The sequence below is a fragment of the Ictidomys tridecemlineatus genome, chromosome 1 (genome assembly GCF_052094955.1).
Source record: "Ictidomys tridecemlineatus isolate mIctTri1 chromosome 1, mIctTri1.hap1, whole genome shotgun sequence".
Classification (NCBI taxonomy): Eukaryota; Metazoa; Chordata; class Mammalia; order Rodentia; family Sciuridae; genus Ictidomys; species Ictidomys tridecemlineatus.
The window spans coordinates 120,217,551-120,241,611 of NC_135477.1; the positions used below are offsets into that span (position 1 = coordinate 120,217,551).

General features: G+C 50.5%; 1 protein-coding gene across 4 annotated transcripts in view; it reads right to left on the bottom strand.

Annotated features, from left to right (window-relative positions):
- Nrg2 (neuregulin 2) overlaps positions 1-24,061 on the bottom strand; it is a 181,505-nt gene that overhangs the window by 23,259 nt on the left and 134,185 nt on the right. For all 4 annotated transcript variants that reach the window (XM_078046260.1, XM_078046248.1, XM_040272232.2 and 1 more), the window contains exons 2-4: positions 14,715-14,886; positions 8,444-8,562; positions 96-216 (exon numbers count right to left, since the gene is read on the bottom strand). In XM_078046260.1, the coding sequence (XP_077902386.1) occupies positions 96-216; positions 8,444-8,562; positions 14,715-14,886 (412 nt within the window). The remainder of the gene's footprint in view (positions 1-95; positions 217-8,443; positions 8,563-14,714; positions 14,887-24,061) is intronic.

A 24,061-nucleotide genomic window follows, 5' to 3' on the forward strand; every position in this document is an offset into this window, starting at 1 on the left:
AGTGACTGGAAGCACACTTTTCCTAGAGCCCTCCACTTCTGCCCCAGCATCTCCTACCCTGCTCTCACCCCATGCTGACCCCACTGGTCACTTACTTGCAGGAAAGCTGGTTGATGCCCTCGATGTAGTAGCAGACGCCTCCATTGACACAATAGGACTTGGCTGTCTCGTTGCACTTCCGGGCATGCCCCGACCAGGATGACAGGGTGGTGCTCACTGGAGGTATGAGAGACACATGCCGGTGACCCACTGAGACCACCTCTGGGTCCCAGGAATCACTTTCTTCATGGCTTTTCATGGCTTATCCCCAAACTGGAAGGTCATCAGAGACTGCAGACATGACTGGGCAGGGGAGGTCTAGTGGTCCTTCTGGATTGCCAGTGAGGCAAAGTGGGAGGCCCCCACAAGCTCTAGCCACCTGTCCTGTGTGACCCTGCACGCATGCTCTGGGCAAACCTCTAAAATCTTTTCATTTTTTGGAGGGGGTGACAAGGGAGCAGAAACTGCTTCCTCTGCTGGAATCAGGGCCCACCTCCACCCCTTCCCTCCTGTCTCCCTGGGGTTTCCACCACAAGTGGATGAGATGCTGACGTCTGGTGTGGACAATGGTGCTGGGAGGAGACACCTGTACCTGTCTTTATTGTTCAGGTTCTTGTATGTTCAGTGGGTGGCTGGAAGGAGTAGGGACTTGAAGGGAATGGCACCTTTGGGACATTGCTGTTTCCTGAGAGCTGGAGATGTGGGTTAACCCTAGCTTCTACGCTCTTCCCCCTCTCTGCCAGGGATGGACGGAATGCAACAAAGGCCAGTATGCCCTGTCTCCAGAAGCAGCAAGGGTCTCTTTGTATACTCTCATGCCAGGCAGCCCTGCTGCTCTCCCACCTCATCAGCCTTTGCCTCTGGAGGGAGCCTCCAGACCTCTGAAGCCCAGACTGTAAATCATGGGCTTCAGGTTGTTGGAGAGGAGATGGGGCTGAGGAGGGCCAGGGCAGCTGGGATGGGAAAACTGGCTGACAGAAAGACTGGGCTCTGAGGCTATCGACCCAGACTGTAAGTTTGATTTAGCAGACTCATTTGAAAAATCAAAGTTAAGAAAGCTCTTCTCTATCAGAGGAGGGCATACGGAAAGCTGGCTTCAAGTGAGAATTCTTGCATCAAAGTCAGTTTTCATCTGTAAGATACTGTCCTATGCTGTGTGTCTAGACTGGGCTGCCAGGAGGGGCTCCTGCTCCCCACTCAGCTCTTGGGGGCTCTGAGGGCCTCTTACTTCCACCCAGCACTAGCCTTGTGACGGAGATGGCCCATCCTGCCTTGTCCGGCCCTGTCTCCTCAGGGGTATTGAGTTTCTATGGCTCCTGTCAGTCATGGGGAGGGGCTGAGAGGAGGAGGGCAGGCACTTGGCGCCCTCAGTGTTTAGACATGTAGGGAGACAGATGGAGCGTGGGGGACTGGGAGCGTACACACAGCTCTGCCTCTGTATATGTCTGAGGAGCTCACTGATAAAACCCAGCGGACAGGGCCAGCTCCCACCTTCCCCTCCCCATCATGCCGGCCGCTGAGCTGGCATCCTTGGCCCCATCCTGGCTGAGGTCTCCCCTAAGGCTCAATGGCAAACCCAGCTGGGACCCACATGCTGGCTGGGGAGAAGAGAAAGCTTCACGTTGGTGTCTGTCCCACTTCTGGGTCAGTGAGACCCAAGAAACTAAGAAAGGGCCAGAAAAGAAAAATAACCGAGGTGATCATGCCTAAAGTTATAAAGTCCCTTTACAGGGCAGATCCTAGAGGTTGTCCTGCCCTTCCGTTACACTGTAAAGGAGGAGTGAGGAAAGAGAATGGCAAAGTGCCCGTGCAGAGTCACAATGTGTGTTGTGACAAGGCTTTAAGGCTGCTGGTCCCTAGTTGTGCAATCTTGACAGCTAACCAGTCCCCTGCGAAAGAAGACGTCAGCACCAAGTCTTGCCTGGAGCAGATGGATTCAAAAACAATGTGGACCACAGGCCTGGGTCCTCCGGGGGGCCTTGGCTAAGCCAGAGAAATCTCAGCCTGGGCCTGCCAGGCCCAGCATGGGTCCCTCTGCAGCCATGGGTGGCAGAGACTGACAGTTGCTGTGCCCTCATTGTTATTCCTCCCAAGCTGAGGGAGCAGTGGACAGCAGTGAGGTTGCTGGCAGGGACCGCAGCTGCACATTTGGGCTTGTCACACATACATGCCTGCACTCATGGAGGCCTTGGGACACAGATGACAACTGAAGAAAAATGGACCCCTGAGCTGTGGTACATGGAGCCCTGGCTGCCAAGACCACATCAGCATGGAGATGAGGCCGAGGACCCAGAAAGGTGAAAAGGGAGGACAAAAGAGGGCTGGACATAGAAAGTGTGGCAGAATGATGACTGCAGGCCTTCCCACCTCAGAAAGGCCACTTTCTAGGGACAGGACCTTCCTGAGTCACTACAGGCCAACTCTTGTTGTGGGTGAAGCCACACTCCAGGGAGATGTGCATGCTGCTGGAGTGCATGCACACCACGGCACCAGCAGGCTGTGCTGGCACACATATGTCCCAAGGCAACAGATCTAGACTCCCCTGTCAGTGTATCTGTATTTCTAACCCAGTCCTCCCATGTTTGGAGAATCAAAGGTGACATGGATTCTCAATGGGAAGGTTTAATTGCTCCCCCATCCCCTTTTTTTTCCAGTAGTAGATTTAACCCAAGGATGCTCTACACCCCCAGCCCTTTTAAAAAAAGTATTTTTGAGACAGGGTCTAAGTTGCTGAGATTGGCCTCAAACTTGAGATCCTCCTGCCTTAGGCCTTCCTAGCAACTGGGATTGTAGGTACATGCACTGCCCCTGGCTCCCTAACTGCTCCCTTGACACTTGAACTTGAATGGCTCACAACCACCCGAAACTCAACATGTCCCAAACTGAGCTCCTAGTTATCTATCCCAACCATCGTCTCTACCTTTCCCTCTATCAGTAACCAAATGGCACACATCCAAGTCCTAGAGGGCATCTTATATTTCTCTTTTATTCCCCACTACCTCTCATCCCCAAGGTTCACCATTTCTAACTCCTCAAGAGGCTGCATGCCTGTCTCCCCAATTCCTCTTCTTGTCCAGGCGTGTCTCTTCCTTGGATGACCACATGTCATCCCCTCACTGGTCTTCCTACCCTCATCTCCACCTTCCTGCCTTCATCTCTAACTTTTTTGCTTGGCAGCTGCCACAGTGGTCTTTAAAATATGGTCTTTCAAAATATGTAAGTTCCATGATGGAAGTTCTCCAATGGCTTCCCTTTGTACTCAGGATAAAGCCCCAACTCCTTCCCAGGTAGAATCTGGGCAAGGATAATAAGGATAATAAGCCAGGAGTCCTCCTGCCCAGGACGTTCCCAATATCAGACTCCTCTGGCCTCCCTCACCTTCCCCAGTTGTCAGGCTCCTTCCTGATTTTTCCTATTTGCTTCATCTATTTCTGCTTGTAGTACTTATTCTAACCTAATTAAATGATGAGGCATGCCATTATTAGCTCCTTCAATAGAATGTAAGCTCCCTTAGGGCAGAAAGACATCTCTCCTGTTTCACTGAACCACAACATCTAGCAGAATGCTGGGCACATAATAGGTGCTTAACAAATATTTACTGAATCAATGAATGAGCAAATAATATCTGATTCTTTGGAGAAAAGTGCCTTCTGTTGCCAGCCCAGGGACTAGTCTGGTATCCTTGGCTGATGATAGTTTTTCTGTAGGTTTTAAATGTAAATATTCCTGAGAGATCATTAAGGAAATGAAATCAAAGCCACAATGAGATGCCACTTCACACCCACTAGGAAAGTGGGAAAACAGAGGGATAATAACAAGTGGTGGTGAGTTTGTGGAGAAATTGGTAGGTCGTGCATTGCTGGTGGGAATGTAAAACGATGTGGCTGCTTTGAAAAGTAGTCCAGTAGTTCCTAAAAAAAATTAAACAGAATTACCATATGCTCCAGGAGTTCTAAAAACCTATGTGCATACACAAACTTGTCCATGAATGTCCACAGCAACAATATGCATAATAGCCCAAACATGGAAACAATCCAAGTGACTTAATAATCCAAACTAATGAATGGATAAATAAAATGTGGGACATTCATACAGTGGAACATGATTTGGCCATAAAAAATAACGAAGTACTAATTCATGCTATAATGTGGCTGGATCTTAAAAAAAACATTACATGAACTAGAAGAAGCCAGGCAAAAAGGCCACATATTATATAAATATATTTGTAAAAAAATCTGTACAATAAGTAAACCCATGGGGACATAAAGTAGATTAATGGTTGCCAGGGGCCAGAGGAAGGGAGCAATGCTAATAGGTATGGGGTTTCCTTTTGGGGTGATGAAGATATTGTGGAATTTGTGGTGATGGTTTCATAACTTGGTGACTGGGTAAAAACCACCAAATTGTATACTTATTTAAAAGGGTGAATTTTATGGAATGTAAATTGTGCCTTAAAAATTAATTTTAAAGAATTTCTAGAAGGGACAAACACTGGAAGTCATTATCAGCCATTAGTGACTTGGTATGGGTGGGTTCTTCAGGGCCTTCCTTCAAGACTAAGCAGGAGCAGGGTGGAGAAGCAGCTGGTTCTGGGGAGCCATCTCCCCATTGCCTGTTGCTGCAGCAGCTACTTTTCTCCCTTTTTCTTTTCATAGAAAAATCTTTGCTTCTCTTTTGAGACCCAGACCTAGCACCTCTTGATACGTCTAGGTTCTCTTCTCACAGTAGCCCGCTGCCCTTTGGTGCGGTGGACTGTCTTCTCCCTGCCCTGTTCTAAAAGGCAGATGCTTTTGAGCCCAGCTTTTAGCTTCCTGCCTTGTGAAGGACTTGACTGGGGGCCAAGACTGAACTCCTCAGAGCTCACAGCAGAGCATGCTGAATGTGCAAGTGAGAGTACACAGCTCGCCTTTTGTCCCCAGCTAGAGGACAAGCCTGGGTCTCTGCAGGACTTCCATGGTCCTGTAATACCCCACTTCAAACCTGCCTGTCCTCTGGGGCAAAGTCTGATATCCTGGACCTAGAATGGCTACCCCAGGATGTCTCTGAGATCCCTTTCACCTGGGACATGGACACTGGTTTCTCAGAAGTGGCTGATTAATTTTTTGAAATTTCCACAAACTTCTGCTAACTCCTCCTCCTGCCAGCAGCTTGGGAAGGTCGGAAACCTCTTGTGAGCTGGCAGAGTTATGACGAGGGCCTGCTCTGGTTTGGGGAAGGAGTATTAGGCTCCACCAGAAAGGAGCAGGAGCCCTCCAAGAGCCAGAGTGATGTCCCTTGCGCAGCCTGCAGCTCCTGATGCCCCGCCCCTGTAGCTTTGGCTGCCCTGGGGCCTGGGAGGGCCAAGCCAACCCACCTAGGGATGAGTCAGAGGGGGGCAGGCAGGGCCTGTACCCGATCTCCGCCCCCTCCTCAGGGTGTGGTTGCTGTAGGTCTCCTGGGTTCTGTGGATAAACAAGGAGCCAGGCATCTCTGGCTGTGAAAATGTCCCCAGTCTTCTGGTCACCTGCATTGGCCCTGTTCAGCTCCCCACATGAAGAGCAGGCTCTTGCCTGCATGGGCTGCACAGGGCAGCAGAAGAGGTGTGTACTCCGCCTGCATGTGGGTTAGGTGCACAGGACATCAGCCTGAAGATCACCAGGAATCTCATAATTTTAGGGGGAAGAGGCTTATAGATCAGCCTCAGGAGGGGAAAACTGAAGACTAGGGAGGTTGGGCAATATGCTCTGGGTTGAATGACACAGAGCTGGGACTAGATCAAATCTCTCCACGCTCCACTGCCCTGCCCTGCGTCCCTCCCGCCAGGCTACAGGCACTGAGGCAAGGAACCCTATGGGCAACTGGATTCCAGATCTGCCCTCCAGGCCCAGCCCAAAGGCTCCACTCTCTGGTTCTGCAAAGGATCACAGCATGACCCGTTGCAGGAAGGAATTGAGAGCCCTCCCAACCCTCCCAATCTCAGGTCTCAAGCCCAGTGTGGCAGAGCAGGCATGGCTGTGACTTTCTGCATGCCAACCCTACCTTTTCTCTCCACGAAGAGCACCCCTTGAGGGAACGCTTCTCCATGTGGTATGGCAGGGCCATGGTTCGGGCACTCTGCCTCTCAGGAGCCCCCCTGCATACACAGACAAGCCTGGCAAAGACGGCGCCCTCCAGCCTGAACAAGTGGCAGGGCCAGTGGGCACATGACCTAATCAGGGTCAATCAGAGTCCATCCTCGTGATCTATGTGTGGACCAGAGACCGAGGTGGCGGGCTGGGATGAGGTAAGCCTGGAGCTGTCTGTGGCCACGGCCTCTTCTTCCCACTCCATTCCCCCAACGTGGGAGAAGCTGTTTCAGAACTGGAAAGAATGAGGCCGACACACAGAGGGAGAGTGTCCTGACCCATCCTCTTTGTTCTTAGACTCTCATTTCTGAGGCCAGTTTGACCTCTTGGACTTCCCAGTTTTACAAGCCAATAAATGAATTCCTTAAGGTAGGTTTAACTTGAATTCATGTCAGTTTTAACCAAGAAAGTCTTGACTAATAAAAAGGAGACTTCAAGTCCAAGGTGGATCTGTGGATGTCTGCTCACTATGACAGGTGGCAGGTGCTAGACACTCTCTTGCCCCAGGCTTGGGGCAGGTTGAGAAGTGGAGATGCAAATACCCCTACTGCTACCCTGCCTGGCTTGGGACATGGAGAAGGCAGTGAAGGCCTTGAAGCAGGTTGTAAGTTCTTTAATATAACATTTACCGGGTACCTACTAGGAGTCAGGCACTGTGCCAGGCCCCGGGGCTAGATTCACCCCCCATGGAGCTCCATGGCTAAGTTTGCCTTGAATTTTACATTGTACAGCTCTATCATTAACTAGCTGTTTGACTTTGGGCAAAATGTTTAGCCTCTCTGAGCTTCTCATAACCTATAAAATACATCCTGGGCCTGAGTCAGGGTTCATGAAATAATGTGCAGTCTGGCTTGGTACATAGTAGCTATCATCATAACTTCTTTTGTCCTTGTCATCCCTGTCCCTGAGGCTCACCCTCCACTGGAGTGCACACAGAGAAAGTTCAGCAACAGAATGGGACCTGAGGAATGATCTAAGATCTGAATTCAAAAGATACTACTGGGCCTCTGGGGCTCGAGCTGGGAGGGACACTATAGTAGGTTGGGGTGGTCTTAGGAGGAAGGCTGCCGGGGAGAGCTGGTGTGGGAGAAGGAATAAGGATGGGATGGCAAGGGGAGAGACTGCAGAGGAAGATCATGGGCCAAATAAGTGAGTCCCCGGCCTGTGGCTCCACAGGCTGGGGACATGGTTGAATGAATGTGTGTTAAAAAGGCCACTGTTCTGATACAAGTGATTAGGGATGAAACTTGTGCCAGGGTTGCCCCTGAGGTGGGCTTAGAGTGAAGGGGTAGTTATGAGAAATATCCAGACTGGATAGTGGCAAGGAGCCCAAGAGGCTGGGAGAACAGGGCTGTCCCTCACCAGGACAGGGCAGAGAGGGTCCTGGCTAGGTTATCATCTGAGGGCCACGGACCGGGGAATGTTACAAGTTCTCTTTTAGGTAATGAAGGGTTTGGGAGTATTGGAAGTCTGGTGGAAAACAGGTGACAATAAATACAGGATTAGATTCTGTGATGGGCATGACTGAAAGCAAATCCCAATAAATAGGTGTCTGAATGGCATGCTCCATCTGGGGGTGCTGGGAGCAGGAAGGCTCTTTGTGGGATTTGGTGCACTGGGGTTAGAGTGGAGGGCACTGCATGAGGACGGGAAGCATTGGTAGAGAAGAAAGGTGCCTTTCCAGTCAAGGGAAAGGACAGCCCAGCAGGAAGGCACCCTCTGCTCTGCAGCTGGATCTGCCACTGCAGAGAGAAGCTCAGGAGCACTGTGAGGTCCTGACCGTGTAGTCTTGGAGGAGAGAGGATGTCTGGTGGGAGAATCTGCCATCTCCAAAGAGGCTATCTCAGGGGATCCAAGCCCTCAGTCCTCCCGCCCTGGCCCCGTGGAGATGACCTCCTGCACTCAGGTGCCCGCAAAGCAGCATCCACAGGCAAGCAGCTGGCAGCGCCCGGGGCCTGCCTCTCCCCCAGCCCCGCTCCGGGCAACCCAGCCTCCCATAATTGCCTTCTAAAAATATTCTTCCCTCCACCCCCACCTCTTGATTTCAAAATATTTAGTTTTCAGGGTATTTAAAATGAGAGTTGGCGGCTCTTCCAGCCCCAGATAACAAAGCTAAACATTTATGCTTCGACTGCATTTCTCTGAATCGGCTGAGATCTGGGGTTTGATATGGCCGTGGCAGAAGGGAGGGGAGTCGAGTGCAGGATGGAGCATGTGTGGGCCTCCTGAAGGCTGGGGGGCAACTGATCCACCCTGCCAAAGTCCTCAGGGACCCTTCCCAAGCTCAAGGGGCCACCTACCGCTGTTGACGTAGAGCCGGCCCCGGACGGTGTCCTTCCCCAGGATGTTCTCAGCCTCGCAAACATACTCCCCAGCGTCCTCAACCTTCACCTTGTTGAACTGTAGTCGTGAGTTCTTTCTGGTTAGGGAGGGGGAAAAGAGGGGGAGAGGCGTGAGCTGGGGGGAGGCGGCGACGATGCTCCCCAGCAGTCGTCTGACAGTCACCTCTCCCCACAGACCCACAGTGGCCTTGCAGGTTGGCTGGAAAGTAGATACCCTCAGGCTGGCCGTTCCTGGGGTCCAGAAGGAATGCTGAAGCCCTGGAACTGGAGGCAGACTGGGGCCCTCAGGACAAACCAGGCTGAGGCTAATGGCTACACACATGTTCTAAATCTATGAATTCTCACGTCTATTTTCCCAAGGCTGGGCCTTTTTTGTAACATTTTTCTGGGGGCAGAGAGCCAGGCCCCTTAGGAAGTCACATGGCTACATCTTCATTCTCAGCAGCTTTAACCTTCCTTAGAAATGGCTGCTTGTCACGCTGGATACGTAGGACCCATTCCCAGAGCAATGGTTTAAATGTGTTCCCAAAGCTCACTAATCCCCAAAGCGATGGTGTGGGGAGGTGGGGCCTAATGGGGGGTTAATGTCACAAGTGCTCCATCATGAGTGGCTTAACGTTGATTTCGTGGGAATGGGTTTGTTATAAAAGCAAGTTGAGTCCCCTCATCCTCTCTCACCATGTGACGCCTTCTGTCGTGTTACGGTGAAGCAAGAAGGCCATTACCAGATGTAACTTCTGAATTTTTGACTCCTCTAGAACTGTGAGCCAATAACACTTCTATTGCTCATAAATTACCCAGTCTGTGGCCCTCCGTTATAGCAGTGGAAAGTGGACTCAGACACCCAGATACCTGGGAGAGCCACCATTCTGAGAGGATCAGTTGACAACTGTGCCCAGATCCCAGTCCAAACCTGTGGTTCTCTCCTGCCTTCCAGTCAGCCCTGCCACTAAGGGGCACTCTGTGACCTCTCCAAGGAGCTTTTGTTTCATTTATTAATTCATTTGACAAATGCTTACTGAGTGCCTTTGTGTGCCAGGAACTTGTACTTCAAGCAACAAAAAGATCTTGGACTTGATCCCAGGGCTGAACTGGGTGTCTCTTCCTATAGATGGGAAAGCTAAATCCTAGAGGGCTTCCTGACTTGCCCAAGGTCACCCAGCAAGGTAAAGGCAGAGGTGCTGTAGCTAGTGGAGACATGCGGCATCTTGGGCATCTGAAGTTGGGGCTAGGCCCCTTCTTCATTTAGTCCCTGCATGCCCCGCCCCTAGTGCTGTGACTGCAGTGTACCTAGCCCTGGGTCCCCTCTTTCTGAAGTTCTGGTCAAACCTCTCCTCCCTTCTCAGAGCTTCCCTGCACCTATCCCAGCATGCCTAGGCTCTGCAAGTGTCTGTTCCCAGTTCCCATCCTTCCATCTGCCCCAGTATTCTCAGGGGCTAGCAAGAGCTCTGAAAAAAGCCCAGGTCCCAACCTGGACCCCAGGGGCAAGTAAGAAGTAGCATGGAAATGTCTTTACATGATGTCGTCTCCTTTTTAGTGATTGGTTAAAAAACAAAACAAACAAATAAACAAAAAACACAGATTCCCAGAATATTTGTAGTGGATTGGAGGGATAATGGCTCACGGGACAGGGTGTAGTAGAGCTGTCACTGCCCTACCCCAGGGATCAAAACAGAGCCAGGACACTGTTGGGGTAAGGAGGGCAAGGGCAGGTGAACAGAGAGGCTTGCCCATAGAGATGCAAACTGGCCCACAGTCCCTAACTTGGCCTATGCTTTTGAGGACCTCTTTCCTGGACTTGCTTTCTTCTGAAGGTAGACCTCTTCCCAGATGTCCTCACCCCAAGACTCCCAAACGAAGGTGCTGCAAAGCTGTCTTGTCAACAGAGCCTATTGCTGTGATGATGTCCTCACTAGTGTGGTGACAGCTGCTGGACTATACCCTACCCTTCCTGGCTCGAGCAAGTCTTTGTCTCCTTGGCCTGGTGCCTGTCCACAACCCTCTTCTGTCAATTAAAGTTTGTTCCCTTCATTAAGTAGAGCCCCGGAGGCCCCTCTGACTGAGAAGGCTTCTCCTTCCCTGCTCTAGCCTAATTAGACACCACAGAGCCCAGCTTCCCTGGGACGAGGCTGCTCTCACTTCCAGGCACTGGACAAGGAGGGCAGGGATCACCTGAGGGGACTAAGAGCCAGACCCTCTTTGTCACTCACACTCACATTCAAGGGAGTTTCCCTTGCATGACATCATATGTAGCAGGACAAGGCTGAGTGAGGCTCAGGGCATTTGAGGGGGGAAAGCTGGAACTTGAAGGAAGGGTTCCTGGAGAGCCCTGCCCCTTAGAGGAATGAAAAAGAGGTGATAACAACTCTCGGGGTTTGCCAGCTGCAGGCATCTTGGTTTACTGGGGACACATGGCTCTCAGGGAGGTGGGCTCCAGAGACACAGAGACTCTGGGTGGGATGAGAAGGAGGGCTCGGTGGGTCTCCCAGGCCTGGCAGTTGCTGGGACCACACTATACTCTGTCCTTGCTGTGAGCTCCAGTTGCCATCCCTAAGGACTCACAGTCTCTCTGGCTTTCCCAGCAGTAGGATGCTATCTGTTCCTGGTGCCCCATCACCGTGCTGACCCAGGTCTGCCCCGAGAAGGGTGCCCATCCCCACCCTCCCCAGCTGGTTCTCTGCTGGCAGGAATGGGATCTGGGCGGCTGCACATTTTCCTCAGCGCCTCCCCCCTGCCAGCCCAAGGGGCCTGTTCTAGCCTGCCCCTCATAAATAAGGGAACACGCGGTTCTGCAGGGGAGGGCCCTGCGCCCAGGGCTTGAGGGGGCAGTTTTTTCCTGGCACAGGAAGGCTGGGTCAGATACTGCAGTGTGGTGGCACAGAGACAGACAGTACCAATGGGGAGGAGGTCTCTGCAGGCCAACAGAGACACCAAGACAGAGCACAGCCTGGGCAGGTGGAGCATATGCGAGGAGGGCTGTGAAGGCTACTGCAGGGCAGGCTGCGAGGACAGAGAAGGGCTTTCCAGAAAGAAGCCTCCTGTCCCTGGCCCCTATGCTAGGTAAGATGTGTATAGTAGGGGGCTGGGTAGCGTGCAGAGGTGGCAGCAGCAATATCAGAATCCTCCTGAGGAGCCCTTGGTAATAGGAAATCAGAAGTTCCCAATTACAGTGCACTTTTCCACCACTTTCGACTCACTTCTGGGATCCTAGAGGCAGGGCAGGTGACTCAAGGATTGTTCAGAATAGCACAAAGGATAAGGCTCTGACAAGTGGGGGCTCGGGGCACACTTCAGAGTCTGGGGCCTACTATACGCAGGGGAAGACCTCACCAGGCTGGACTGGGTCACCCATTTGTCAGATGAAACTGAGGCTTACCCAGGAAGCATCAGGTTCAGAGGGTGAGCAACCCAAAGGCCTCCTGCCTAACCACAGTGGGTCCCACGCCCAAGAGGTGAGGCCCAGCAGGATTTTCATCAATTCAACACTGAACTTAGATCTGTACCAGGTCCACAGGGGAGAATGGGTGAAGGGGGGCTAGTCTTTGAGTCTCTCTCACATTAGCAGTGACAGATCCCTCCACAATGCAATGAAGCCATATCTAAGGCACTATTGGAAGAGACAAGAGTTGGAGGGCTTGGGCACGTGTCCCTGAGACATGACATTTAAGCTGGACCTTGGAGAACTTTGCCAGGTACAGAAGGGACAAGCATAGGGAACAGACCAGTGCCATGAAAATAAAGACCAGGGGTCAGGAGAGCAGTGGGTCAGGAAACAGGGGGATAGTGATATGCAGACAGAAGGCTCTGAAGAGCCTTAAGGCTGTACCCATCATGTTGCAGGTTCTCCTGATCCAGGAAGTAACAAATGAGCAATCACAGGTGTTCCTGTTAAAGATCATCCCCTGTAGGCACTCACGGGGGTCTGTGGACCTCCAAAACTGGGTGTTTAAGGCCCATTTTTTTTCATGAAGAAAGGAAGGAGATTTTACCCGGGTCTACACTGGAAGCTGGGCCCATGTTGTTTCTTTCACCAGTGTATCTCAAGCCTTTAGCAGGGTGCCTGGCACATAGCGGATAAGGTGTGCACATGGCACACAGCAGTGATTTCACAGCAGGCCTGCAGCCCGGAGGGTGGAGAGTGGCCGAAAAGCAGCTGGAGGCAGAGAAGCCAGGAAAGAAATGCACAGGCAGGGAAGAGGGCGCCCCCCCCCCAGAGATCTGGACTTCCTGCAGGGATGGCAAAGGGGGCAGCTGATGGGCAGCAGGCAGACTGGGTGTGCACAGCTGAGAGGGAGCACAGGAAGCAGAGGCTGGGCTGGAGAGGCCAGGTTAGCGAGGCTGGCTTGGGGCATTTGGAATTGAAACACCTGTAGGTGACTCAGAGGGGGTGTCTAATGCTGAGCTGGTGGCCTGGGTCTGGAACTCTTGAGAAAAAGCCATCAAGCCTGGAGATGGAGTCTTGGGGCCTCCGTCTCCAGAGGGAGAGGTGGGGGAGAGAAGCCCAACATACAGGAAAGCCAGCATCATGGCAGCTCAGTGGTCAGACTCCCAGGAAGAACAGAGGGAGCCCACAGGGTGAAGGGAGCAGATGGCCTGTGTCAGGGCTGCCGGGAGGCCTGGAGGCCGGGGTTAGGGAGCCCAGAGGTCAGTGGGGTCTCTCAAGGGCCTCAGCCATGGAGAGGCTGGGTACACATGGAGAAGTCAGACTCCAGCAGGACGGCGACTGCTCTCGGTGGTGGAGGGAAAAAGAGACATGGGGCAACAGTTGGAGGAGGATGAGGAGACAGCACCCCAGCAGGAAAGCCTTCAGAAGAGAAGTGACAGTAGTGAGTTTGCAGGGACAGAAAGGCTGAAGTTACCAGAGAGAGGAGGCAGCTGGCGGGGCCAGGGCGAGTGTGTATGTGCACAAGGGAGCCTGGGGCCAGCATGGGGTGGGGTCAGGTAGAAGGTCTGGGGATGGGCAGTGGGGGGTGAGCTTGGGAGTAATGTGGAGGGTGAGGATGAGCACTCTCTTGACTTCTGCTCTCAGTGAAGTAGGAGAGAGGCCATTTTCTAGACAGAGAGGATGGGAGGGAGACAGGGTCCTACCCGCTCCGGCTCCAGCTTCAAGACGTCTGTTCATTCTCCTCTCTAGCTTGGAGTCACTCTTGGCAGTGGGCAGAGGGTGGGGTGATCTCAGGTGAGCTAGTGGGTGCCTGAATTTCTTGACAACACTGTAGACTGGGGACACACGGGAACACCCTCCACCCCTCCCCTAGCCACCACAGTTTTCTTAGGAAGTGACATTCTGTCAGACAGAAACCTTTGATCTAAACCAAACCTCTCTTCAATTACATCAGGTATGGCCTGAGCCCAGGCTTTCCTTCCATCACTTTCTGTTGTGGGTGAAGCTAGACATTCTCTAAAATCCTTTTCATTTGCATGTGGTGGGGGTTGAGGAGAAAAATGACAGCCAGGAAGGGAGTAGTTACAAGCTCCTCTGCAGGTGGGGGCAGAGAAGGCTGGGGTGCTCCTTAGCTAAGAGGGTTGACAGAGCAAGGTCAGACGGAAAATCCGTTTAGCCTGCAGAAAGACGAGGGGGCTGCTCATGGAATCCTGGCTCCCTTGGTGCCCAAAGTCCCCTGCCTGACCAACCCAAGAAGGATGAGAAACTAAATCCCAGCCCGATACTTGGGGAGCTTCTGAGTCCATCCCCTGGAGCGCTGATGGAAGATTAAAGAAAATTCTTATATCACAGGAGGCTCAGACTCCCCTCACACCATTCAAACCCTTTCTCCTTACCAAGCTCTCTAACAAGGGATAGCTAGCTGAGCTTAGAGACCAGCCACTCATCTTGTGTGACCTCCCACAGGCTTTCTGGAAGCAGGGCCTTTCACCCCAAATTACCAGATTTGGGGGCTTTTGGACACTGTGCTGTGTCTTTTGAGAAATTTTTGGGATAAGCAAGGACTTCTACATTTAAAGCTGACCTTGACAATCAAATTGCCTCCAACCATCCAGAGACATTGGTTGCTTAATTCTTGTCTGCGGTGTGCAATTCACCCACTCAGCATCACCAGAAGGGCCCACCCAGACTGCAAGGAGAGGGGCTGGGGGTGGCAAGGAAGGGGAACAGAGAGAGGGGCTGGGACTGGCTCCATGCTGGGTCTGGGGCACATCCCTGAGCTCCGCCAGCTCAGCCCCTCCTACTTAGAAGGAGGGGACAGAGGGTGGGGCTGATGTTGCTCACCTGCCATTGCCATATTTGATGCGGATGTCTCGGCTGCGGTTGAGCTCCTTGCCATCCTTGAACCAGCGGTAGGAGGGCTGGGGGTTCCCGGCTGCTGCCTCACACTTCAGCGACTGCTTCTCGCCCACCTGTGCTGTTTGGCTCTTCATCTTCTTCAGCTTGGGCCGGGTGGCTGTGGGGTACAAGGCAAGCGCATGAGTGTGGTGGCGGTGGAGGCAGCACCAAGCATAAGCAGTTAAGGGCTCCCGACGGGGGCTCGGACTGGGAGGGGAGGGTGAGCCTGGAAGTCACCCCTCCTGCTGTCATTGCTTAGCTCAATTTGCCTGCATTTAGAGTCTGCAGTGAGATCGGCTTCCTTCATACTTGGGATGGTACTAAGAGCTTTATGTGAGCTTATAAAATCTTCACAATAACCCCATGAGCTTACTGAAGTATTTAAACCCATTTGTACATGGGAAAACTGAGGTTCAGAAGAGTAAAGTCACTTCCCTAAGGACTGGGGTTCAACCCAGATCATGGCCCCAGGGCTCATGATCTCTACTGTCCCTAAGCCCTAAGTCTGTCCCAGAGGACACAGGCAGGCCAAGATGACAGACTTGGCTAGCACTCCCAGGAAGTCCAGCCTACCAAAACCTGGTTTTGCTATCACAGCATGGGTCTTGGTAATCTGATAACAATGGAGCCCAGAGGAGTCATCCTTGTGCTGGGAATGGGGTTCCCTAAGCTAAGAGCTTTGGAAGATGCGGGAGAGGGAAGTCTGGCAGAGGCAGCACTGTGGGAGAACCTGTGTGGTCCACTGGGACGGGCTGGCAAATGGGTAAGGAGGAGTGGGGTGACTAGGCATGGACTGTGCTGGTGGGCACAGGTCGACTGAGGATGCAAAGCCGTAAGCACCAAGCTGAGAGGCTTCCCCCATTATCCTTTTTTTCTTTAAATATGTATTTTAGTTGTAGTTGGACACACTATCTTTATTTTATTTTTTTATGTGGTGCTGAGAATTGAACCCAGTGCCTCACACATGCTAGGCAAGTGCTCTACCACTGAACCACCAATCCCCCTTATTCTTAAATACATTCTGTTTCCACATGCCCAGTGGTTTGCCTCCTTGCTCCTCTCCCTATTGCCTTAAAAATAAAACTGGGAAAAAAGGTGCCCTGCTCTGAGATAGGTGAGGGCAAGCCAGCCAGTGCTCCCTGCAGAGATACATAACAAATTCTATCAGTTTTCGCCCTTTATAGGACACGCAGCACTTCCGTGCATACTCTTATTTGGTCCCTGAGCTCTGTGAGACAAGTGTCATACTGACATTGATGGTAAAGAGGAGACTCAGAGGTTCAGAAACTTGACCCAAAGCCACATAGCTAGGAAGTCACAGAGTTGGAACCAAAGCCTCGGTTTCTGAATCTGTGATGCGCCGGGCTGGGAGCAGGCTAGTGTCGACTTTTGCAGCCTCATCTCTCTTTGAGGATTGGAGACCCTGGTTCAAGTTTTTTCAATAGCAGAAGGGAGGGTCTTCGAGGGCCAGGAAGTGTCTGGAGACTGACTGGCCCTGTCTAGGTCATTGGTCCTTTTCTTGGTAGCTCAGAGCTCTGACAAAGGGCCAGAGTTGGTTCTGGAGGAAGGCAGGCAGAGAGGGCCAGTGAGAGGTAGGAGGCACCTCCTTGAACTTAACCCTGAGCTGTTGCTTGTCAGTACAAAGTCAATGGGCATGAGGTGCCAGGGCGAGAGGGAACTTCAAAAGAAAACATTTAAAAATATGTTCCTTAGGGCAGGGGACATAGTTCAGTGGTATAGCCTAGAGCGCTTGCCTAGGGTGTGTGAGGACCTGGGTTCAACACCCAATACCACAAAAAAGAATGGCTTAAGCAATGATTCTTGTAAAATAATTTTGTTCATTTTAGAAAATTAAAAAACAGTCGAGTAAAAAGAAGTAAACAAAATCATCCATTATCCCAGTACTCAGAATGAACACACACACACACACACACACACACACACACACACACACACACAATTTTAAACAAAATGGGATCAGGGCCAATAACACATTTCTCTCATTTAAGAAAACAATGTAATCCTTTCACCTTGCTGTTAAATACTAATAATAACATTTACCAAACTGAATTCTATGAGACACAAGTATCTGAAGAGATGAAAATAGACATTACTTGAGAAAAAATGTTCTGTGAGGAACATGGGATGAACTTGGCTAATGAAGTGTCTTTATTGACTTCAGTGAGATTATCTAAGTAAGGAACTTGGAAACTTTTTTTCTTGGATCCCTTAACAGCATTTCAAGGAAATAAAATTATGTGGAACAAGTTCTGTAACATAACTTCTCTGTGCATATATTTATAGACATAATATATATTTTAATAGATAATATATTCACAATTCAAAATTTAAGAACTGTAAAAGAATACCTAAAACTGAGTCATACCCTGCCCCTCTAGGTTCAGAGTAGATATTCAGTTGTCCTTCCAGGAGGCAACTAATTGTACCAGTTCCTTTGATATCCTTTCAGAGATCTCCTAAGCATATATGAAAAAATAAAACCCTGGAACTCACACACATATTTCCACCAAATCATTTTTCATCCTTGCATAATATTCCTGTGCAGCTGTATCAAAATTTATGCAACTGAATCCTGTTGTCAGGCAGTCAACATGTCTTCACCTCCCACCACCAATATCCCCAGAGGAACATCCTTGTGGCTTCATCTCCTTGCTCGACCAATGGACACAGCTGTAAGAGTGGACCCACACTGCCTGTGTTCCAATCCAGGTGTTGCTACTCATTAGTTTTGTGTCCTTAGGTCATTGACTTATTACTTCTACACCTCAGTTTCCTCATCTATAAAATAAAGGTAATAAATAATAGCTCCTACCTCATGGGATGATGGCTGTGAGGAGTAGAAGACAATGCACACACAGCCTGGCATGCCCAGAGCATTCAGTAAAGGTCAGCTGTTATTATTGATATTATCCACAATTCTTTCCTAAGGCCACCTTCCTAAAAGTGGCTTGCTGCGTCTAAGGGTATATAGTCCTTTCAGCTTCATGAACTGCCAAATTGCCCTCTGGAAACGCTGCTCCAGTCTGCACTCCCTCAGTGAATGACGGGGCCTGTTTTTCCACAGCCTCACCACCAGGAGGTATTATCATATCTTTCATCTCTGCCAATTAGCTAAGCAAAAGATAACGTCTCTTTGTTGTTGTAATTTGCATTTATTTGATTACTGATGAGGCTGAACATTTTTCATAAGTGTATTGGTCCATTGTATTGCTTCTTCTGGAATTGCCTGTTCATGTCTGCAGTCTGTTTTTCTATTGAGTGCTCATCTTTTTATTGATTTCTAAGAGCTCTTTAGAAATATTAAGGCTATTAACCTTTGGGCTACAATATTCCAACACCCCCCCCACCCCCGCCAGTCCTCTGCTTCTCACATTTTAAAATGCTAGCTTTTGTTTTGTTTTGTTTGTTTTTTATCTTTCTTTTATTTTTTTCACCCAGACATTTTATGAGCGATGAATCTACCAATCTGTTGGATTTTCAGACACTTCATTTTTCTAGGTGAGATTGGAGTCCTGCCTCAGCACCCTGCCCTTCCCTGCACCCTGCCCTCTTGCATCTACTACAGAGTTCCCAGACACTCCTTATCTCAGTGCTTAAACCCAGATGCTGATGTGAATCACATGGGAGCCTCAAAACTTCAGTGGATGCCCGGGGCATATCCAGAGCATTCTAATGCAGAACCCGTGAGGATAGTCAGGCGGGTGATTTTAACAGGCTCCCGGGTGTCTTTCTCATAGAAAAGTGCACATGTTGTAAGCGTACAGCTCAACAACTGGCGACAGACAACACATCTGGGCAGCTGGCTTTGCTCCAAATTCTGTTTTTTAACCTGGTAATCTAAATTCATGGTCTAGGGTGACCTCTAGCTAATGCCCTGCTCCTTTTTGTGAACTGGGGCACAGAGAGCTCTTCACAGGTTTGAAAGTGTGTTGACCTTTCTTGCAATTCTGACAGCAGGGAATCCCCTGTCCCAACCACCAAGGGCTACCTCACTTCCAGCCAGATAGGGGAGGGGGAGGGTGACACCTGGTGGAAGGAGCAGTGCTCACTCTGCCACCTCATTTCCTGACTGAGTTCTGGTGCAAGACTATGCACTGAGCCAGCGGCCACTGCTTAGTGGTTGTGGTGATGGGCTGAGGGTGTATCACACAGAGATGGGCAGCGGCATGATCCTCATTCAGAGGGCCGGAGGAATTGGAGGCTCCAAAGTCATTCTCTGACCCCATGGAAAACCCAGGATTGCCTTTCAGATCATAAGGAGCCCACCCAACCTAGTGAGGACCCTGTGTGACTCAACAGTCACTTCTTGATAGTTCACTCGCTTCAGAACAACCCTATCTGGGTGTTCCTGGAGAGTTGGAGATGATTACTCCATATATATCTAGATCGTTTCTGTCTGGGACAAAGCACAGGACCTAGCACACAGTAGGCACTCAGTAAGTACATATGGTATATTTACTCAAGAGTGTAAGTAAGTGTCTGCCCACTAGGGTCACCTGGTTTGGCTCCATTCATTCATTTAATACTTTCTAATCAACCGACCCCATGCCAGGCACTCTTCTGGTGCTGGGTATATAGTACTGAACAAGACAGGTATGTGTCTTGCTCCTGGGGAGCCTGACTTTGCATGAGGGGCATAGACACTCAACAGTAAGTGAGAAGCCATAATCAGCTGGATAAAGGCTCTAAGGTAGGAATGAGCTTGGTGAGTTCAGGGGTCTAACAGAGGCCTATGTAGCTGGAGGAGGATGAAAGGTGAGGGTGGGATGAGGGGAGTGTAGAGAGGTAGACGAGACCCAAGTTCCATAGGATTGTGAAAGGCAGGATGAGAAGTCTGGATTTGCTTTTTTTTAAAAAAACAAAACAACAACAACAACAACAAAAAACTTTTTACATGCTTACCAGAAAATTTTAAATTACACATGCAGATTACATTTTATTTCTATTGGACAGCACTGATCAAAGGATGACAAAAATAATCATACATTTAAATCATGCCGTATTCTTTTGTTTATTTATTTATTTTTCTTTGAATCATGCCATGTTTTTTGCAAAGAGTTTTCTTTTATAGCTCTTAAAGTTTCCTCAGAAGGACCACCTGAAAGCTAAAGCAGGTAAATCTTGTAGATTTTTTTTTTTTTTCAGCCAAGTTCCTTGGGGAGGCAATGACAGTGGCTAAGAGGGCAGAACAGAGAACACAAACCAGATGGCCCTTGGAACAATGCCCAGGGGACCTCCACACCCTTACTCCTGGGCCCAGTGCCCTGACAGACATTTGCAGCAAGGACTGGGGTGACCTCCCCACGGTGGCCCTGGATTTGTTCTGTAGGTACGATGGGAAGGCATTAGTAGCTTACAAATTGAGGAATGACCTGATCTTACTGTCTGCACTTTAAGCTCTTTCTTAATCTGAGCCACCATCACCTCTCCCCCTGTGGCTTCCAGCCACTGGATCAAGTACCAACCCCTGGGGTCATCTGGGACAAGGCTCAGACGCTAGTCACACAGCAGACCTTGGGCACCTGGTTTAGCTCCAGTCCCCAGCCTGGGTACCTTCTCTCATTTGGGTCTGGGATTCTCAAGTCTTTCTTACAGCCCAGGGCCCAGAACGCCATGTTAGTGTGTGGGCATCCTAACAGGTCCCAAGAGTGTCTTGGGGCCAGAGCTGAACCAAGCAGAACAGACTTCCTGGGATAGATAGGATCTGTCAGGACAATAGCTGAAGCAAGAGTGGGCAGGCACTTAACCTCGTGATTAAATATACCATGTGTATTTACTGAGTACCTACTATGTGCTAGCTCCTGGGCTTTGTCCCAGACAGAAATGATCTAGCCATATATAGAGTAAGCATCCCCAATCCTCCAGGAATTAAGCTTGTCTCCCTCTGTCATTTTTTCGTTACATAACAAATACACTTTTATTGTAAAAAAATTACACAATACAAGTAAGGACAAAGAAAAACACATTTAAATCAATTCAAGTACCACCAGAGAGAAAACCACTGTTCATATTTTCAAATATCTCCTGCAAGACATTTCTAACATGCTTTAGATTCACTTCCCCCTAACCCAGTGGACACATTACAAGAGTATTTTTCCAAGCCTAGAAATAAATGTAGCTCTAAATTATTTTAATGGCTGCCTAATATTCCATTGTTCAGATGAATTTGGAAAGTTGTCTTCAGTGTTTTGCTACTATGAACAATACTGCAATAAACTTCTCCATCAATTCAGCTTTGTGGCCAAAGGGAGGAACAGCAGAGCTGGGGGCCCAGGCATATTTCCCTATGCAGAGGAGAGACTCTGAAAGGTCTAGCACACAGGAGAGTGGACAGATGAGGTTTGCCAGATAAAAGCAAGAGGAAGCTCTGTGTGCATAAGAAGCGGGAGGGAAATTCTCAATACCCTCCCCCTGGCTGTCTCTGACACCTGATTTCCTGCAGGTGGAGGGGCAGGTGGCAAATTGATGGCTCAGGCAGGCCTATGGGAGGTCCTCCTCAGACCAAGGCCTCGTACTCCTTAGGTTGGGAAGCCCGGATGTTACTTTGTTCTGCTCTCACCCTCCTGGAGCCATGTTTACTAAGCAGCAGAACCAGGGTTCTCTGGAGTGGGAACATGGGGGTACAGGGATCACTTCTGGCAGCTTTAGCAGAATAAGAAGAAGGTCTCCACAAAAAGATTTCCCTCGGTGACAGGTTCCATAAAACCTGAGGACACATTCCCTGTTGCCTCAGCTTGTGGGCCACAAGGTATTTGGTGGCTTCTGCTTTCTGTCCCCTGGTGCCAAACCAGGGCATCTGGTCTGTCTCCGCCTGACAGGCAATCCCCAGAAAGCACCTCATTAAAGTAGCAACACAGAACAACAACCAGGGCTGTTCCCCACATCCCAGCCCCCAGGCCAGGAGGTGCCGCCGTGCCAGCGGCCTGACCTCATTCCTCTCCAGTGGGCGGTGGGTGCGGAGACTGCAGAGATCTGAGAGCAAGACAGACGCCCAGGACGAGGCCGGGCAACCTGGCCCGGGAAGACCTGGCCCTGTCTCCCTCCCAGCAACCAGGGCCAGGGGCAGCGGGCTCTTAAAAGGGTTAATGATCCTCACCTCATGACTAAGACTGAGCAGTCCCCTTTGCAGGGCAACACCTGGAGACAATTCGGCCAGCCTGCCCGGCATCAAAGTCTCACACTGTCCTGGGCCAGCGGGCTGCAGCCCAGCCCCCTCCCCAATCCTCTCTCACCTACAAAGTGACTGCAACCTATTGGAGGTTAATTACAGACTCCAAGTTCAAATGAGAAAGAAAGAAAGGGAAAAAAAATTTAAAAACACAGCTGGTTTAAGTGGGCACAGGGGAACTCATCTGTGAAGTGTGGTAAGGTATCCGCCCCACTGATGCTCCTGGGACAGGCCTCCCAGAGGGAGTGTGCACCAAGCTGGGCCTTTGGCTTTCTCTGGGCCACAGATCCTTGGCCAATGAGTCCCAGCCTGGTGCCTGGGATTGCCTTGTCTTTTTATATCCATCCAACAAATATCCACACCCAACAGGCTCTGTGATGTGCCAGGTGCCTATCAGGCACCAGGGATATGACACCAAACAAGACAATATGGCCCCTGCCCTCAGTTTGGGGCTTCTACTGAGGCCGAGAAGGGAAGGAGGTTCAAAGAGAGTCACTTTCCCTGCATCAGTGAAAGCCACTGGTGCCTGGTACTTCATTTCAGTAGCAAGTAGAGAACAGGAGCCAGGACCGCTAGGGATGAGGACTAAAGGCAGACACTGTGTCAGGAGAGCATGGAGAGGAGGATGAGGAGGAGGGAGGATGAGGAGACAAAACTTAGTAGCACCAAGACCAACAGAAATATTCCTGCCTTAAAGCCTTGCCTGCCCAGTCAGAAGCACCACCCAATGACACCCAACTTTACCACGGGAGAGCAAGAAAGGCACCGGCCCTAAAGCCAAGGCCATGACCACTGCCGGCCCCTCTGCCAGAATTTTGAGAGAAGCACTGGTCTTCTTGGGCTCTGCCAAAGTCAGGGGCAGAGATGCCAAGCCCCTGATGTCTGAGCCATAGGTACACAAGCAGTGGAGATTCGGGAGTGAGGGGTGGCAGCCATGTCTGCATAGGCTCCCAGAGCAGAGCATCAGTTGCTGGGTAGGTTGTACAGTGACCGTTCAGATATCATAGTCTCCTGGGTCCCTACCAGTGTTGGGACACGGGCACAGATATCTAGATCTGGCACAGATGAGACGTGGAAGATGCAGCACCATTACAGAACAGCCGGGCTGCTGAGGATATGGAGATTCAGGTCTTTGTCTCAGGCTCCCGATTTTTCAGCTGTCTGCTCTGAAGTAGGCATTTTAGCCTCTCAGCCTCAATGGACTCATCTACAAACCACACTCTGCCTGTTGAAGAGAGGAAGGTCTCCAAGGAGAGATGGAAGCTTCTGACTTGATCATTTCTTCAGTGGCTGGGGCAGAGTTGGGGATAAAGCAGAGATGGAGGGCCACTGCCATCTGCCCAGACCCTCTTACAATCCCTGCTGGGGAAAGCTGGGCTCTGGGCCAAAGTCTTGGGCCCTGGAGAACCCAGTGTGAAGATGGTCTGAAGTAGGTGGGCTAGGCCAGTCCTTGCTCAGGGAACCTACAGAGGGCTGAGGAGGGGATCCCAGAGCTTCTGTTCTCTTTGGAATAGACCTGCACTTCCTGTCTCCTCAGCCAGGCTGAAGATAGTAGTTTCTGAAACTCGGAGTCTTGGGGAATGTAGTGGGAAGGGGACAAGATTGGCGCCTCAACTGGAGTGTGTGGGAAGCCACTGGATGGTCTTGGGCCTCTTTCTGGAGGGTCTACTGAGCTCTTTAGTAAGGAAAAGCAGCACATTTGTATTAAAACAAACAAACACATAATGTAGTAGAATGTCAAGTTCATGTGGATTTTTAAGATAAAATAAAAATAGAACACTTCTAAGCATCATTGGGCCTCAGGGAAAGGCCTTAGCAGGTCTGGTGCAGGCAAGCAATAGTCACATGCTCACCAGGCTCTGTCCCTCCAAATCCAACTGCAAGCACAGAGAGCCCTGGCTAGGTACTGTGGCAGGGCTGGAAGTGGGATGCAGTCCTTGTGGTCCAGGCTGGCCAGGCTGAGGGGACTGAAAAGAACTCAGTCCAGAAATCTGCCTCCCTCCCAGGGTAGGAAGTCATTAGCTCCGACATGATAGGTGGAAATCCAGTTTCTCCATCTCCTCTCCCCAAACTGCTCTTCCTCCTGGTGCCCTCTTTCAGTCAC